Here is a 19,556-nt window from a genome sequence, read left to right on the forward strand (position 1 = left end):
TCACATATCACCGTTTGAAAACCAACTAAATAATAATTTAGACCGTGTTGATCCAAACACATTAGAAAAAAATTATAATTGAAAAGTGTTTCCTTGTACTTTTAGTATTTTGATTGTAGAAAAGCGTAAAAGTATTAATAGTCGCCACAAATTTGCATTGCACTCAAAGTCATATCATTATTGTGTGCCAGATTAATTTATCAACAAATTACCGTTAGTATCATTTTCAAATTACATTAACATGACGCCACAAGAGGACATTTGTTATTCAAAGGCTCAACCAAATGTAATAAATTGTGTATGTGGCGGGCGGGGAAGGTGACAAGAGGCAAAATATACTCTATATTTTCATATTTTGATTGAATGAAATTATGAAACACATATAGTCACAAAGAGACAGAAGAAGCAAATTGTAATTGTTTATCCAACGCACTTCCAACTACACCTCTCAATCACTTCTTGCGTCTCCTTTACGTCTCTTTAGGACCATTCAACACTTTGTTACATCCTCCTACCCTAGTATAACTATAAGCACACCATATTTTAAACCTTGTTTAACCAAAAAGGAAGCACAACACCGAAGATGTAAAGTAAAAAAGTGAAACACAAGTGTATTACTTAACCTAACTATGCTTGACAGTTAAATTAACCAACACTTGGTTTCCTTAACCGTGTTCAAACATGGCTGCTTTCTGTTAAAGTAAAAAACGTGTCGGTGTGCAGTGTGCACCATTGTTTTCTCTCTCTCTTTTTCTTCTGTTATTATTCCCTTTTCCCTTTCTTTTTCTTCCTTTATTTATTTTGTTAAAATATAATTAAAAAATAAATCATGGGGCGCATCAATAAAAAGGCCTAACGCAAAATGAAAAGACAAGAAGAGAGTACCCTATTCCAACCACACCATAACATCACTTACACCTCAAATAGCAACACAACACTCTTCTCTTCACTTTCCTTTCTCTACACACTTTCCACTCATTTTTTTCTTCTTCTAAGAAACAAAAAACCTCATTTCTTGGATCCGCAGAAAATGGGAACCAGGTTGTGTTGTTGTTTCATCGTGTTGATCTCTCTCACTGCCCTTGCAACAACAATGGCAGATCAAAGCCTTCAAAATTCCTCCAAGGATGACATCAAATGCACACCCTGCGGCCAAGTTCCCTCCCCGCCGCCGCCATCTCCGCCGCCTCCGGCCCCTCCTACCACCACCTCTTGCCCTCCGCCGCCGTCTCCTCCCAGCTCCGGCGGCGGCGGTACTTACTACTCCTCCCCGCCCCCACCCGCTCAGTACACCTACTCCTCGCCGCCGCCGCCGACGTCCAGCGGCGGCGGAAACGGCGGAGGAACCGGCGGCGGGTATTACCCTCCGCCGAATAAGTACTACCCAACGCCGCCGCCGCCGAACCCAATTGTGCCTTATTTTCCGTTTTACTATTACAGCCCGCCGCCGCCGCCGTCCACGGCGGCTCCTCCGCCGGTGAAAGGGTCGTTGGTGTGTGTAATTTCGTTGCTACCACTTTTTATGGCGTTGCTTTAATAGAGAAAAAAAAAGAAGGAAAATTGTGGGAATAAGTTAAAAAAATTGGCAGATCTTGAAGTTGGCAGAGGAAGTGAGGTGGGTTACAAGGCCAGTGAGTGGTTATTTCCCATTTTGCCCCTGAACTTGTACTTAGTGGTACTGTAATGTAGGTTGTTGATGTGGAAGTTGTTGACAATTTGTAATTTGTAATTGTACGTAGCCTCTTGATTTTGGTTAGTATGAAAGAATAAAAAGATATGAAAGCAAGTTTTATTATTCATTCGTTTCCATTTATTTAGTTTGTGATGGGCAATAGTTGTTGGGTAAAGGGCACATTGTGAAGGTGTTGATATTGATAGTAATGATGAATATGGTGACTATTGGAGAGTCATAAAGAATCGTAGGGGAGAGGGGAGGAATTTGATTCTAATTCCGGAGAGTTAGTTGAATTCAATGGTTTTCACTGTTCTCCACAACCAATTCTACTTCTCACCTAATTTTGTTGCAAATGTTTCTTTTCTTTTCTACATTAATTATCCAATAAGTCTTTAGTTCGATTATTGCTCTACTTGCTCTTCATCTAAATTTATTTTTGTGAATAGAAAAAAAATGTAATTAAAATCGTAACCAGTCAAAATTAGCATAGTTAATTGTATTAATAGTATAATTATAAGATATATTAATAAAAAATTAAAATTATTTTTCTTGAGAAGAGTGTTATTAATATATTATTCTATTAACTTTTGATGTATTAACTTTTGATGTATTTTTATTATAATTTATTATAAAATTTTTTTTTATTAATTCTTTGGTGATTTTTTTTTTTTTATAGAATACTTGTTACCGAGGCTGAATTAATAATTAATAAACGTTGTTTGCTTCATTTTTATTATATTTTTCCTTATCTCGGCCTGCTCAATGTGGGAGCGTCATCCACGAGCGTTTTCCGGTTAACGAAACTTTATCTTTATTACTGGGAAAAAAAAAAAAAACAAAGATAAAAACTTTTAATAATTTGAATGAAACAGTTAACGATAAGGATATGCATGCATTACTTGATGCAGATTTAATTACAAATTTGCAACGGTTCCTAAATTCGTGGATTTATCTACAAAACTCATTTACAAACGGATTATTGTTTTCCACTATAACTATTGTCAAATTATTTATGCACTTAACTACTATTTATACATTTTATTTTTTAAAATAAAATACATTTAAGACATATAATATCTCTTTTCCACCATTAATATATCTATCAATTTATGATAAAAGGATACGTTTTTGTAACTACTTTTTCATTAGACTCTTATATCTTTAAATTCACACTACATATTTTATAATTTTTAAAACTGTAATAAAAAAATCCAACATGGTTACTTATTTTTAAAAATTAATATATTTTGTTTACAATTATTTTCTCTCAAAACCTCCTAAAAAAATAAAGCGTGTAGATAACAAAGATAAATGACGAAAAACTATATTATTCATAGCAATTTAGTTTTTTTTTATAACACCTTATTATTTTTATTTTTGGTTTTACTCATCTTATCATTTTTTTCTTTTTCTTATGCGGAAATATTATATTACGTTTTTCTTTGGTTGATATATTATTATGGTAATCAATGAATAATTGTTTTAGTTAACCTAAACGATAAGGAATCATGTGCAACACAAGATTCATCATATGCTTGCCTAGGATATAATTATTGAGTCCATGAAATGAGAGTGGCAGCTCAAGTTTCCGACACCAATGATTCTGAGTGGATTCATGGGCCAATTAAGTTTCTGAGAATTGTTGACTAACACCATATTCACTTGCAGTTAATATTTTAGTTAAATAATAAAATTCTCCTACGTGAGACTTTGTGCTTAAATTAGCATTTTTCATGAGCGTAACGAACATTGTACTAGATTAATAATGCTTTTTGAAGAAGGAAATATATGTCATCATCAACATTGTACAACATTACTGGCAAGTAGTAGTGCTGCTGCTTTATATGGTTCCTCAATCTTTTTCCTCTGTGAAGTCACCGTTGCGATTCTATCTAAGCTTTATCTTTAAACTTGCACCAAAAAGAAAGTTTAAATCCAAATTATAATAATTCTAATATTGTTCATTTCTCTTTTATATATATATCTAGTTAAACAAAAGAAGAAGAAGAAGAAGAAGAAGAAGAAGAAACAACACTATCCATCCCCCTTCCCTATAATTATGTGGTCTTTGAAAAGATAAATTCTTATAAAATAAAATTTTTTCAATGACAAATTTCCCATCCAAAAAAATATTGATATGTTTATTTTTTTCTTCTTCTTAGTGTTACTTCAGATGGACATTAGGTTAAATATAAGAAGAGATATATATGGTTTTTACAGGAACAAAGAGAGTATAGAGAGAGATGTGATGAGGAATTAGCTGGAAGGCACGTTATGTTTCAGTTTCACACTTGCCATTCACATCCAAATTCAAACTATCTGTTTCCGTCCTTCTCCTTCATCGTGTTTCCAATGGGGTCACTCCTATTTATTATTATTATTATTATTAGATATAACAACACGTTTTATTTCCCTTTAAAATATTTCTATTATTTTAACTACTTAAAATTATTATTTTTGTTTATAATTTTTAATTATTAAACTAAGTTCTTCAAACTCACGTGAGAGGATATTGATCACTCGTTCCATTTTACTAACCCATTCTAATCCAAAGTTAATTTTATCTAATTTTGATTTTAAAAATTAAACCAAGTGTATTTTAAGAATAAGTTCATGTTAAATTTGAGTCATCATAACTAACTGATTCAATGTCTTGTAACTTTTTAAAATTTATACTTTTTTTTTTAAAAAATAATTTTGAATTAATATTTATACTAATTTTTTTGACTTGACGGATAAAATATATTTTGCATAACATAATACAATATTTAAAATCATATTCTTTATTTTGAAAAAAAATATACATATGTTTTTTAATTTTATGATTTTTAATTATACATAATGTTAAAATTTATATTATGTCGATCTATAATTAGAGTCAATTTAATTTTGTCCCATACATCAATTAGTCTTTATTAGGTTGAGTTTGAATTTAAATTAAAAAATTATTAAAATGTTGAGTCAAATAAGAACTAAAATAAGTTAATCTAGACATGGTTATTACATAACGCATGGATCAATTAACTAAAATAAGTTAATAACAATATTAAATATTTGGAGGAAGAACCTTATCATTCAAAGTGATCTTACTTGATTTGAATAAGGATTGTCTCTGATAAAAAATATTTATAGTACAAGCTTATTAGAAAAAGTTTATCTGAACATAACATGCGAACATAATATTATCTACCATTCAATTATTAATAGTAACATAACTTATCATTAATATATATATATATATATATATATATATATATATATATTATAAAATAAGAATTTCTCAATATATAATATAAGTTAAAATTTTTTGTAAACTTAGTTTATTTAATAAAAACTTTTAATTTAAAGATTAAATTATTAAAATTTAATACAGGCCATGAAGATATCGAATTTAATAATCCCAAAAAAGTTACTTAATATATATACACAATATATATACATACACATACATACATAATATTATATTAAGCAAACCATTCTTAAAATTAAACAACTCATGATGTTACCTAGATTGTTTTTGATGAGATTAAAATTTAAGATATATTATCTTAAGTTTAAAATTCACTTAAGATATAAGTATTGTGAGCTCCCTAAAACTATTGGAGTTTAAATATGAAATAAAATTTTATATTTATTAAAGTTAAACATATTGAATAATATATAAATGAGAAAGAATTTTAAGTTATGTTATAATTTACTCACTATTTACGAATGGAGTATTTAGTACTCCCTCATGTAAAATTCCCTTATATAAAAAGCCGACAAAATAAGTGATAACAATATCTCCATTAAACATATATAATCCCTTCACTTTTTTTCATAGCCCTCTTGACCTCACATTCCCAAAAGGTTGGGCCTCAGGCCACGGTGATGTATTCAATTGGGGCTAGCTTATAACAAGAATTCTCCATTAACAACCACCTTAACCTCAAGGTTGTAAATGGACCTTAGCTCAATGCACAAACGTGGTTTGGAAATCCAAGACATCAAAGTTGAAATCAAAGGATTATTATCGAAGGAGTGAGGAGGAACTTAACACAAACCCAAGATTCAACAACAAAATTAATGTTGCCGGTCACGTTTATCAGCAATGGGCTTCATGTGAGCCTCAACCTAGTTTTTTTTGTTTTTTTTTTCCTTCAAGCAAAGCAAGCACTTCACTTAATATTCCTTCCTAGATTGATTTTATTAACTTGCAATTTTGTGTTATGTTTTTAACAAGCTCTGGTTTCCATTACAAAAATATCACGTACGTTGAAGAGAGCATTGCAATGAAGACTTTTCACCAAAAATGGAAAATGTATTATAAGTAAAGAAGAGGCACCTAAAGGAGGTCTATGTTGCCTTCATTTCTGGCACGTTCTGTATTATTGACCATTGGATTTATCATCAAACAGACAATGATTGATCAACAAATCCAATTATTAGGAGCTGAAATAACAGTGAGACTTGTGAATTTTAACATCAATCAAGGGGTAAATTGACTGGATTTGATGAATCCTTGGCTGAAATTTGTGTAAACAAACCTACTATCCTCGTAAGTTTGTTTTGTTTTGTTTTTTTTTTTTTTTATAACTCAAGGTAGGTGTTAATTTATATACTTTTGTTAATGAACCTATGTTTAGATAAACATTCTAAATCACTTAGTGGTGAGAATTATTTTTTGTAGTTTTTAGGAAATTTTAAGTTTGTGTGCTATATTATTTAGATATTTTTATTTTTATTTTATTTTATGAGTCTGATTCATATAATATTTTAAAATTGACAATCTAAAATTAATTTGTATTTACGATAACGTGATCTTTCTTAATTAATCATCAACTTTTTTAATTTTTTTTAATAAGATTATGGATCGATTATTTCATTCCTAATGTAAATCGATATGAAATAACATAATACACATGTTGGTTTGATGTTTTTTTTTTGGGTATATAATTAAAGTTAGAATTTTATAAAGATAAATTCTAATTCTAATTAAAAAATAACAGAAAAATTGAACAACCGAGGTTAAGTTTTGTTCTTAAAATCCTCTTCCAATAATTATGTCAACATGACCGAAGTTAGAGAATCACATTCTTAAGCTATTTACGCAATCAAATGAATTTCAACCCTTTAGAGTGTAAAAACTAAACTCCTTACTCCACTTTTTTTTTTTTTTTTTTTTTTTTCTAGATTTATGCAAAGTTGTGACTTTTGACGAATGGAGTTGGAAACACAGATAACAGAAGCTCATTCGGGGTCTCTCTGGTTGTGGGGTTCTCCCTGGCAATTGTTGAGATGTATTGTGGTTGAGGTGACCTTGGTGGAGAAGCATAGAATGCAGAGGCTTCTAGAACCTCTCTTCGAACATTTGCTAGTTCCTCTGACATTCTTTGTGCTCGTAGTGCTGTTAGATATAAACCAGCAGCCAAGAAAACTGTGGTTAAAGCAAACACACCAGCAGCAGAGAACACCCCTTCTCTGATGCTGTAGCAACCGTTTCTTGCCTTAGACCAGTTCTTCAGATGCCCTGACTCTACACTAAGTGCTGCCAACAACAAAATCTCCGCAACTGCAAAACAAATCCTGCAACACACGACAAGTTAAATTCACATGGTTTTGCTAGTGCTAAGTTAATTGCTACAAGAGGAAAGATTTTGGTTATGAATTACTTATATATATTAATTGAAAGCAGAGAAAAGAAGCTATCATCTGTAAAATAATTTTACATCATCATCCAATCATAGACTATTATCTATATATCTTTAGCAATCATATCATTAGTTATTTCTGATTGGTTATCGATGTACAACGATTTTACACATGCATGACTGTTAAAACCTTGAAAGTAATACATGAATAGCAGTAGTTTGGACTTCTCATTTTTTTCCCTTTTCTTTAAATATGGGATTTTTTGTTATAAAATTTGATCATATATTTCTCATGCAGAAATTTGCTATAGTATCCAGAGAGATCTAAGAGTTTTGATACAATTGTATATGGATCAATAGTTGAAGGAGTTTAGAAACACCAATAGAGGAGAGACAGAGATGGGGACTGAGTTTCCCAATAAAGTACAAAACCCGTAAATTTTGGAGGGTATGTACAATGTCCCTTGTATTATTGTTAGACAAGGGTATTTAATCAGAGGTACCGGTTTGTTGTTCGGAGGACTGATGTTATTCCACATGATTAATCAATGCAGGAATTCATATTGAATTAGGTTTGGCTCAATTTAAATGAAGGATATTCAGGTGTAAAGATGATGTTCCTTTCCTAATAATATAAGGCTGAAGTTTGTCTACTAAAAAATAATCATGTATGAAATTAAGATTTCAAATAATTAATCCCTGATGGGACCATGCAATCAGCCCATGTTTGTTCTTCTTTTTCATTTCCTCACACCTCTCTTCTTCCCTCCTTTTCTTCTCACTCTCTCTTCCCCAGAGTTTTTATTAACCCTTTCTTCTATTCCGTCTCAATTCATTTTATCTAATCTTAACTCAATTTGGTCCACAGCCCCATTGAACTTTGTTGTTGAGGGTATCCTCAAATAGCACTAGCAAAAACTTTCAAATCTAACCTGGAAATTTTTTTTTCTATTTTAAAGAAAAACATGAAGAGAAGCTCTATTTTCTGAGATAATAAAGAACATAGCAACAAAAATGTCTTTTTCTTACCAAGTTGCAATGAAGAAAAACCCTGCCTGCCATGTTAGGGACCTGGCAGAAGGAGAATCAGGGTCCCATGTAAGCAAAGAAGGTGATGATTTAGTCACTGCTATCAACATGTAAGTATGTTCCATGACCATGGCAAATGCAAGTCCAACAAAAGCAAAAGCAGCACATAGCAATGGCACTTTCCCACTTCCGCTATAAACACATTCAGATTTGCCTCCGTTTTCTTTCCCACCTGTGTCCATCCATGTCACCTACCTCATATTAAGCTTCATGAGAAGTTGTTCATGCATTCCCTTAAGGGACAATCGGTAGAAGAACAAAATTTAAATACAACTCTTTAGGTATGGTTAATGTTATTCTTTAATTAGAGTTGAAGTTTGATTTTGATAATATGCTTAAATGTATGTTAATGATATATATTAAATTTAAATACATATTATCAAGGTAAAAATTCATTCTGATCGAAAAATAATAACAATCGTGACTAAGAAACTGTTCTTTAAGTTTTGTCTTGCGAGAATTGTATTGTAATTGCAAAAATATCCAGCTTTTTGTACCTCAGAACGTGTGGCTTCTGCTATGAGACATAGGATGAAGCAGAAGAGGCCTATTAGAATTGTGAGGACCATAAGGAAGGCACCTGTTTTGCTACTCAAATCTGTTTTGCTTCTGCTTGGTTCAAGGTCTGCATGTGTGACTGCCATTCTCTGTGCCATTTCTTTTTTGTGCTCAAGAAAGATACAATTCTAGAGGATACAACAAGAGAGGAAATGAAGTTTTTATCAAGTTTTGAAGAGAAGAATTGGGAAAAGGAATGAAGAGTTCTAGAATTGCTTGGAGCAAAGGTTGCTTAAAGGCCAAAGATTCCCACAAAGTGTGGGATTTAATATCAAGCAGTGCCACAAAGGCAATTGTTAATTACCACCATAGGTTTTTATGTTTGAAGTGTATTGAATGATGAAGACAAAGATAGTGCTCATGAGTCATGACACATCAAACACCTGTTCATTAGGGCCATTTCACCCTCCAAAGTGCAGTGTGTGTACCTTTCAGTTAATTCAGTTCTAAGTTTTTCAAATATTAACAAAAAAAAAATGTTATATGGATGTGGGGGGTTGAACTTGAATTTGCCTTTAAACCTATTGCAAAGAAGGGACCCCTTTAATGTTTGCTTTAGAAAAAGATTGAAATTTAATTAGTTTATGTGATTATATCTAATCCAATGATACAATTTTTCTTTTTGAGTCACAGGAAAGGAGAAGAAAAAGTTGACCCGCATGCCAAGTAGAAAATGCTTGATGAACAAGTATTTTTATTTTATTTTTAATGAGAAAGCCAGGGAAAAAGAAAAGGAATCAGAAAGTGCTAATTTAATTAGAAAGCGAATGAATTCTCTGCTTCTGACTTGGGGCAAAGCATTATAAGATGAACGGTTGTTATTATTCTTCTCTAGAGGTTAATATTCTTGGTTGAAGCCTAAGTGCATGATGAGCATAATAACAAAGCTCCAAAAAGTGCTATTCTGAGGTGGAAATTGTAGTTGAAAGGAAGAGGGACAAAAATAGCCACCAAGAGACACCAAATAGGTGAATTGACAAATGGAACCATCATGTCGGTGCTAACGATGGTGCTCTTGTTGCTTTGTTTTTATCAAACAGAAAAATAAATTGTATTCACAATTTTTGTCCATATTGTGCATGCCAATGTCTAGGGTATTAGTCTAATGCGCTTCTATTTTATATATTTCAAATATTTTATTCTTTTTAAAAAGCAAGAGTATTTTTAATAATCTTACAACTAATTGGTGCTTACCTAATTGGCATAGCCTTTCTATAATTCTATCTCAATGAGATTTTAAATTTTAATTTTAGTTTTAATTTTCTTCATTTTTAATGTCTCTAAATTGTAAAATAACCCATGAAGAGTCCCCAAATGGTAGACTAATTAATCTAGAACAAATTTTAAGCAGTGCAATTTAAATTATCTTCAAACACGCAATTTGTTTCAAATTAAATCGTTCGATCCAACCTAATGCTTATTCTCCACAATAGTTTTAAAAATGCATTTCATAGTTGTCCCAACATAATTGTACTGACCATTTCTTAGCCTTATCTTCAATCGCCAAAATGCAATCTGTGTCACGACACTTTCGTCTAAACATGACAAACAAATAGACTCCGATTGCACACTCATGGGTTTCATGTACTAATATCTTTTTAATTAAAAATTAATCTTCTGACAGAAATTTATTAAAAGCAATCATGGTGACCATACCAAACTTCTTCCAATGTCCTTTTTCTCATGAAAATAATTCCAGTGAGGAACATGGTCAGTCAGAGCCATTTTTTTTTTCCTTTTTTTCTCCTTTGATAGCTCTGTGAAAATGTTACCGTCATTTTTCAAGGTGAGTGATATATTGAATAAATACTTTATGGCATGGTAATACGAAAAAATATTGAATGCTTGTAAGTAAGAATCAGAATCCAGTGAGTGAGAAAATCAATTTCAATGCAAGTTAGAAACGTAGCATATATTAGAGTATGACAAGCTTTTGAGTGCCATATTTAGGGAGAACACTAACACATCAAAAAGAGATAGAACACTCATGCCGCTATTTATATGCGAGGATCATTGACTAATAATGAAAACTTTTATTATTAACTAAAAAAGTTTTTAAAAAAACTTTTATTAGTAATTATTTATTCATTTTCTCTATTAAACAATACATATTTTTAATTGATTTGATAAAGAGGTATAATTCTTTTTCACTGATTCAATTTTTATAAGAATAAGACAATATTTTCAACCATAACTTCATATTTAAGATGAAAATCAAATCTTGATAAAAAGAGTTAGAGTGTTGAATCATTTCAATTAATAAAAGAAATTACTTAATTATTGTCAAGCATAATTTGTTAAATTATTAAATTGGATCTTAAAGTTAGAAATCGGTTGCTTTAGTCTTTAAGTTTTTAAAGCATTCATTTAATACTTGACTTTGTAAAAAAAATTGTTTAGCTTGTTCTTTCTTCCCTTTGTCTGTTATTATTCGAAGACTAAATAAAAATTTAAAAAATTAAGAATTAAAATATCGATGTTTATGATTTCAAAAATTCATTAGTTTCTTTTTAACATGTAATTTTTAATAGTGTGTTTGGAAATAGATGAAAGATGTGATTTTTTTTAGACTTGAATAGAAGTTAAAACTTATAAGTTATCAATTCTGACTATTACATTTTGGGTTAAACATCTTTTCATAAATTTGAAAAAATTCATTTTTAGTATCTCATTTTCGAAATGTTAACTTTTGATTCATTTTTCATTTTTAAATTTGTCAAATTTTACCTATGTCACCTACTATGTTAATCTAATTGAACAGTAATGTCTACTTACTAAACACCTCATACAAATATGTTAATTTAAAGGTCTAAAAACAGTGAAGCTAATTGAATATCACTATTACATTGAATTAACATAATGAGTGGCAGAAATAAAAATTAAAATATTAAAAAAACGAGGTTTAAAAGTCAACATTTTTAAAAAATAACAACTAAAAACAAACTTTTATTGAAGACCAAAAATATGTTTAACTTTAACATTTTTCACATAAGGGCATATTTTTTAGCTACAAAACGTGTTTCCAAACAAAGGCTAACACGAGCTTTCTATACAGATAGTAGCAAAACACTATAGTGAAAAGGCACTTGAATTCTGTTAACTTAAAATATTTAAATATATTATATTATCACTATTAATTAATGAAAATTGTGAAACCATTTTACCCACGATTGATTCACATCAATTGATTAGCATATAGCTGCTTCAATTTGACACTTCAAAGTGAGACCATTTTATGATGGTCGAGTCCTTTTATTCTTGCGACCATGAAGTGCACAATTAAATTAAAGGATCTCTGTGAAAGCTGTAACCAAACAAGAAAAAATCTGCATAAGCATCTTCCATATATAGTCTACAGCATAGATTTGCTACGTAAATGACCGCATGGACAATGCCACGTCCAATAATTGAACATAGTTTCTTCACATACAAGACAGCACACACTTGTTTAATTTATTCCTAGAGTCATGAACTTTTGCAAGTGATTCCTTGAGCACCCCATTAACCTTGCTGCCATCCAACACATATTCTCTTGCATGATAAGTGGAAAAAAGGGTCTCTTAAACCACCTTAAAATCTGACACCTACTACCATGTTTTAATCAAACCTTCCTCAATACCCATCTCACTGTCCTATCTACCCTTCTTCAAGACATCTTAATGGCTTCTGAGAATGTCTCTTTTGATGCTGGCAACAGCCAAGGAAACTCTTCCCAAGAGATCCCTCCCATAAATGGCACAACCAAATCCAATATGGGGAAAGAACTAGCCAGGAGAGCCCTCTTGAGGTCTCATCTACGCAAAAATGGGAGAAGAAAAGTTGCAAGTAACAGTGCTAAATCATTGCCAAGCAGGCTAAGTAAAGTTTCTCTGGGTGATGATTCTGCAGAATAAGTCATAGATAGGTATGGCACTGCCCAAAATGTATAATTCCTTGTTGTAATAAGAGATGAGGCATCTAGAATGCTAGCTTACGATTGATAGTGTCGAATGTAAATATAGAAGTTCTAGACGTCTATAGCAATAATCAAGATTCTTTTACAAACAAATTGAGTGGCAGACTCTATGATAGGTACAAATGATCAGCAATTTTTGTAAAATAGCTTACAATAGTATAGTACCACAACTGATCATGTACTGGGTCAATAATGAATTAGTGATTTCGTTACTAGCATTCCGTTGCAGGACACAGATAAAACAATTTATTAAAGGGGCTCCAAAAAGGAAAATATCATTTGTTGGGAGTCTAGTTTTAAATTAAAGTATTTGTAAGTGTAAGGATGATCAAAAATGAGTTCAAATTCAAGACTCCAATTGTCATAAACGAAACGAGCTTAGAAATTTTGATAGATCCTAGTTGTCAACTCATCATATAAATATACATATTGTTTGAGGCCATGAGAACTAAAAGTTTAAGTGATATATCATGCAGCTGATGACAAAGAAAAAATTAAATCTTTTCACAATACACATGCAAACATTTTATAGTCAACTACAACTTTTTAATTAAAAAATAGAACCTACAAGGCCTCAGCCGCCAAGAACGTAGGCAGAAGCTCCAAAAAGCAACGAATGTCTGCAATTCCTACTTCACAGGCACACCAAGTAAAAGCAAAAATATTTATGTATTTGGGTAAATCAAAATTCTCAATACTCATACATGGTGTAAATAAGACGGAAACCTTTTGCTCGTGTAAAGAGCGGGCGGCAACATGTGTATCGCTGAATTGGAGGAAAGGAGTGAAGAAAATATAAAATATGTGCATTACAACATGCATCTGAAATAAAAAATGCATTTATGTATCCCCAAGAAAAAATGCATTTACTTTGTACAAGAGTACTACCTCCACTCACTCTACGAGTACCCTAATGCATCTCCACTCATATTGTCACCCGCCATTATTGAGCAATCAGATGCATCATGGCCATATTGAGCACACAACGGCGCTGAGAATTGCCTACGCTTCCTAGTGAGATCGACTCCATCTCTCACCCTTCTCTCCTTTAGGTTTCCTGCAGTGATAGAATCATGGGGATTTGTGATTGTAAAGCCATGAATCATTCCATCAGTATCTTCTACCTCTGGCAATATCAGTGAATCTGATGGATAACTATATGTTATGTCATTCACCCCATGTGTGGACCTAGGAAGGGTTTTGATGCGTGATAGCACCATGGAAATTTGGTCGCAAGCAACATCCAGCCGTTCCTCAGTTTCAATGGATTCCACTAAAAAAGTTGAAACCATGGATTCCAAAAATTGCATCCTTTCAGGCGGATCCCTACTAGTTGCACCCCGAAAGTGATTAACAGAAGATGAACTATTGCCTCGCCAACGATCTGGTAAATATTGATCAGGGATGTGAAAACAGTTATTAGTAGACATGACACGTAGCACGTGTCTACATAAGATGCCTAAAAACTCAAACAGATGGCAGCTGCAGCTGATGTGCTCTTGACAAGGAACCCAAAACACTTTGCACCCTCCATCTGACTGGGAGTGGTGTCTGACCTGGAAACAGCCTTCATCAACCAGAAAAGAAGCGAATTGTGGTGCCAAAACTAGCTCTTCCTGGAGTTTACTTAAGGCATAAGGAGTAAGTACAGTGGCAGCATGGGATTCAATAGGAGAACCTGTTTTTAGACACACTTTCTGAAGTTTCCTTTGCATCTTTTGTTTTGCCCCAGCTCGGTCATTAAAATCAACAATATCTGCCACCTGTTAAAAATGATATTTAAATATAGCATTGCATATAAATAAATAAAACTTAAAGGAAACAAATTATATATCACATACATACTTGATCCACAAAACGTTCTAGTTGAGACTGTGCACTCAAGAACCGTTGGATGAAAACATTAATGGACTCAGACTGACATGTACTGGTCAATCCTGCAAAGAAGTAACGCCTCAAGAATGGTAAAGCCCAAAATGTCCTTAACGAATATAGGCTAATAATATGTTTATTTGCGTGGAGTCCATATTTATCAACCATTTGCCTCCAGCCTTCTTCAAAATCCTCTACCAATTCCAAATTGTAGAGGCGATGGAACTGAGATTTCCACTCATCATATTGTGATCCAAGAAGTAAAGAAAACCAAACAGAGAACTTAGAAAGAATATGCCATATACAAAAGGCATGCTTAGTTTCAGGCAATTCAACAGCAATGGTCTCTTTCAGCCACATGTTATGGTCTGTTAATATTGTTTGTGGAGCCTTTCCTTTCATGAAGCTCAAGAAAGCCTGCATAAATGTCAATTAGATTAAAACAAAAAATCAAATGAATCCTATGATTCCTATCTCATAAACATAATGTAAAGAAAATTTGCAGCGTAAAAATGTGTACAAAAGTTATCAGTCAATGAATTATATGTGGTCATTATTATTATTCTTCTATCAAGAAAAAAAAAATTATAACTAACCAAAGAATCAACCATTGAAAAGAAAAACTACATACAATTTTTTGTTGCTTTAATATTTAGGGTTTTGTTAATAGGAGTTATTAGGTCACATGTTAAGGTTCTTACCTTAAAAATCCAAACAGCATTTTGTACTTTCTTCTTTAAGTAATTACGATAAAAAGCCTAATTTTTATCATACGCTTTCACTAATTGATATTGATATTTTTATAAAAGAACAATATTGTAAAATTCTATTTTGCAGATGTTTATAAAAAAAAGCTAGCACAATTGTACGTTTGGCATAGTAATTTAAGCCTACTCGATAGCAGGCAATCAAGAAATCAAATACAAGATTACCAAGTTGAAGCTAGAATATCATAAGGTTCTTGCCTTTAGAGCCCATGAAAAAGACTGCATATTTTCATCCCGTAGAAGTGCACAACTAAAGAAACAAGTCATTCCATTATTGTCCACACCAAGCCAAATTCCCAACAGCATGTCATAGGCATCTACTCGGTAGGTTGTGTCAAAAACCACAGCATCTCCAAATGCCTCATATGATTGAATGGAGGAGCTGTAGGACCATGCGATATGCTCAAGCCTGTTATTACTATCTATCTTGAATTCATACTTGAAGTTTTGGTTTTCATCCTTTAACCTCTTGCACATAGCAATCAAATCAATAGCATCATTATCTCTATCCACATTTCTGAAAGATTGCAACAGGTTTCTTACATCTATCTCTGTAAAAGGAAGACAACCAAGTTTGACACCTTTCTCTAGCTCCATCAATCTTAGCATTTGCCTTACTGACATTCCAGCTTTAGCAAACATGCATATACGACTCTTGTCATCAGGAGATATAGGACAATATGCTGGAAGAAGTCGCACCTCATTGGACTTTAACAACTCATGATTGTGAATGTTCCTAAAACCAGTAACACGCCATTCAGAGACATCAAAATCTGCTCTTTTCACAATGCGCATGTATGCTTGGCAACCACAGCGTGATGATTTCCGGTTCCTTTGCGCCTTCCCATCATCAGAAGGTTTAATCTGGGGATATCCACCACGATGGCAAGTAAAATCCCTCCTTGTAACTCCCCGGCCAACCCCATCTTTCCCCCGAGTTCGGTGCCGTCTAATTGAAAAGCCACATTGTTTAGCAAAACTGCAATAAAATTCATAGGCTGCTTCCTGAGAAACAAATCTCTGACCAATAAAAGGGACGAGGTTGACAGAAGTTTGTCTTGACAAAATTGTTTCCTCTGGTGTTTCCTCAATGGTCCCAATGTCATCCTGAGACAAATCTGTGCCATTTTCAGATGACTCCAACACCAGACTGGTTCCTTCTGACATTCTTCTGTCAGTAATAACAACCCAATTGGTTTGCAGATGTTTAAACCTACAAGATCAGCAGATGAAAAGAATATCAGCTTAACATACAGTCATCAAGCTGATTTACCTTCAAAGTTCAAATATATACTCAATGATACATACAGGTATGCTCAGATGCCATATCCTTCATATATTATATTAGCTCTGACATCTGAGGCTAATAATTTATGAAGACGATAACCTAATGAAAAATTGTAGCATTGAACACGGATAAATAACAATAGAAGGGATCAGAGGGGAGGAGGACTCTGTATATGGCAAGTAACAGAACTTCTATTATAAACAACACCTTCTCCAAAATCAAATTACAGATACAATCAATTCGGTAAAAGTGAGTGTTAATGTCAATGCCAGAGTCAATCATAGTTCATACTAACAAACTGAACTCATCTGCCAGGATAGCTTAAAAGTGATCAAATTGAGGATGAGTATAACCATCACTTTGAACACTTATTTAACTATGTTTGTAAAGTAAGTATCTCACTCACTTCCACTTCCCAGCACACAACTATTATTCATTTATTCTCCAATGTCCAATATTCCCATGTGGATCTCCCCCAAAATACTGCCATGTTCCAAAATTGAAATTATCAAAATAAAGAACTCACACTTAACTCTCAGTCTCTCACAGATCCAAATCCATTTTTCCAAATCTCAACCCCATTTCCAGACACTGAGAAACACACCTAGAAAGGAAATCCACAAACTGAAACCAATAATCAAATCAAGCACGTATGGTGAAATAAATAAATATATAAAAAAAAGGTTCATTTTTTCAGATTGAAAATTGAACAGGAAATTAAAAAGCCCATAAAACATACCAGGTAGAATCGTGGGGCGCAGGAAGTTTGGCTCAACGGTCGATAACAAACTAGAAAATTTAATTTTGAGAAGAAAAAAAGAAAAAGAAATGAAGATGGAAGTGGCGGGTAGGGTTGTGGAGTAAAGCGCATCCCATGGAGAACGATAACCATTCACAGGGGACCAAATCTTATCATGCGCCGTGGATGCACAGTGTTATCGAGCGCATCGAGTGATTATTCGCCGTTCGATTAAAAAACAACGATCTACGGTTTTTTTTTATTTATTTATTAGTTTTGGGTCTCATTTCGTCACGTGAAATCCTTGGTTTGGGTTCATCGGCCTATGGGCTTTGTGTTAGGTTCTGATTGTTGGTAAAGCCCAGTCATGAAACCCAAAAAGATCAGTGTTTTCTTAGTTAGGTTGATAAAATTGGCCATTTTAGAAAGAGGTTTAGCTCATAATAAATAAATAAATAAGAATTAATTATATTTTTAATTTTTAATTTTTTTATTTTCACTTTTATTATTTGAACAAATTTTCTATTAGTTTTGATCATTTATGAACTTTTGTTGATTTTCACTAGAGGTTTTTTGTTCATGAAAAAAAATTTAAGGCTAAAACCAAATAATGTTTATTCAGATACTAAAAGTGAAAATTTAATAAAATTAAAAATTAAAAGTATATTTAATGCAGTAAATAAACAATGATAAATAATTAGATAGGTTCCAATAAAAGTTAAAATGCAATTATTTGTATTTAATGTGTCTGTGAGCTGCTTTCATGCAGCCTATAGTAGTGTAAGAAACACAATCAATTAAGTATTTATGTAATATTTTTGCAATTTTAAAGTGGTGTTATATATATATAAAGAGAGAAAAAGAAAAAGAGGAAGAGAAAGAAAAAGAAAGAGAAAAAGGAGTTTCACTTTCGCAGGTTAAAAATATAAATATTATTTTAGCTTAGATCGGAATTTTATATTCAAATTTTAAATATATTATTATATTAAATGTTCAACAGTAGAACTTTATTATTTAAAAAAGTTATACTTCACTTGAATAGGATTATTTTTCATAAAGAATATGTTGACAAAGTAAAAAGAAGTTAAAATTAGAAGAAATAATTTTATGAGAAACAAAAATTGCTACAGTTTTTTAATTGCAAATTAAATAACCAATTGTTAAAATAATTTTATTTTTAAGAAACAAAATTTTCTCCTAACTTTTTTTTATTATATATATTGTGGTAGTATTTCTTTATTAAAAAATGGATAATGACAAATGTAAAATGGTTAAAATTTGGTAAAATAATAAGCTCCTGTAATTATTTTTTTCTAAAAATAAACTCCTTATTTTTTTAATGAGTTTTTATATATAAAAGTGTTTACCTTAGTTTCTTCTTTCAAGTTGAAGAAAAGTAAAAGAAAAAAAATTTTGAATTAACTTTTTTTTTTTAACTTTTTAAAAACTCAATTTACAATATTTGGTTCATAAATAAATTTTAAGTATCTCCAACATTCTTATATTGTGAGTATCATTCAATTTGCCGTTGTTCTCTAAAATTCTCTTTTTGTTTTTTCTATTTAGTTTATTTTTCTAATAAACGGATCTCAATTAATATGATCTCATTTTTTAAATGGGATGTAAAACTATCAACCTTTAACTGATCAAAAATTAATATTTCCTCAATTTTCTATACGCTTTTCTAGGTAACCCAAACATATGGGAAAGTATAATAATTTGATAAGTTATTATATTTAATATAATATAGTTATTATGTAATGAAAAATATAAAAAAAAAATAAACTATTATAAGGTTTTTATGCAACAGTCGTATAGATAATTATGCATTACATATATGTATAAGGGCAAAAAAATAAAATAGTTCATAGTCATAAGACTAAAAACATAAAGTTTTTTATGAGATTACATATATACCTTGTACATATATACAATATGCATAAATTAAGCACTATTATATACAAATAGCTCTATCGTTGGTCA

General features: G+C 31.8%; 2 protein-coding genes across 4 annotated transcripts; both read right to left on the reverse strand.

The window, feature by feature from the left end:
• Positions 1-6,682: 6,682 nt before the first annotated feature.
• LOC109814985 (uncharacterized) lies at positions 6,683-9,426 on the reverse strand. Its single transcript, XM_020379540.3, has 3 exons — positions 8,892-9,426; positions 8,335-8,585; positions 6,683-7,240 (listed from the first exon to the last, which is right to left on the reverse strand). Exons 1-3 carry the CDS (start codon positions 9,048-9,050, stop codon positions 6,850-6,852), a joined length of 801 nt encoding a protein of 266 aa, XP_020235129.1. The 5' UTR covers positions 9,051-9,426; the 3' UTR covers positions 6,683-6,849.
• Positions 9,427-13,557: 4,131 nt separating this feature from the next.
• LOC109814976 (protein FAR1-RELATED SEQUENCE 11) lies at positions 13,558-17,782 on the reverse strand. Of its 3 annotated transcripts, none has more exons than XM_020379524.3 (5): positions 17,574-17,782; positions 17,361-17,438; positions 15,745-16,759; positions 14,753-15,196; positions 13,558-14,670 (listed from the first exon to the last, which is right to left on the reverse strand). In XM_020379524.3, the coding sequence occupies exons 3-5, from the start codon at positions 16,711-16,713 to the stop codon at positions 13,807-13,809; spliced, it is 2,277 nt and encodes a 758-aa protein (XP_020235113.1). In that variant the 5' UTR covers positions 16,714-16,759; positions 17,361-17,438; positions 17,574-17,782; the 3' UTR covers positions 13,558-13,806. The 3 variants fall into 3 exon arrangements, with proteins under 3 accessions (XP_020235113.1, XP_020235112.1, XP_020235111.1); XM_020379523.3 differs by having other exon boundaries at positions 17,361-17,458; XM_020379522.2 differs by lacking the exon at positions 17,361-17,438 and having other exon boundaries at positions 17,574-17,781.
• Positions 17,783-19,556: the final 1,774 nt, after the last annotated feature.

The sequence above is a fragment of the Cajanus cajan genome, chromosome 1 (genome assembly GCF_000230855.2).
Source record: "Cajanus cajan strain Asha chromosome 1, NIPB_CcT2T_4, whole genome shotgun sequence".
Lineage (NCBI taxonomy): Eukaryota > Viridiplantae > Streptophyta > Magnoliopsida > Fabales > Fabaceae > Cajanus > Cajanus cajan.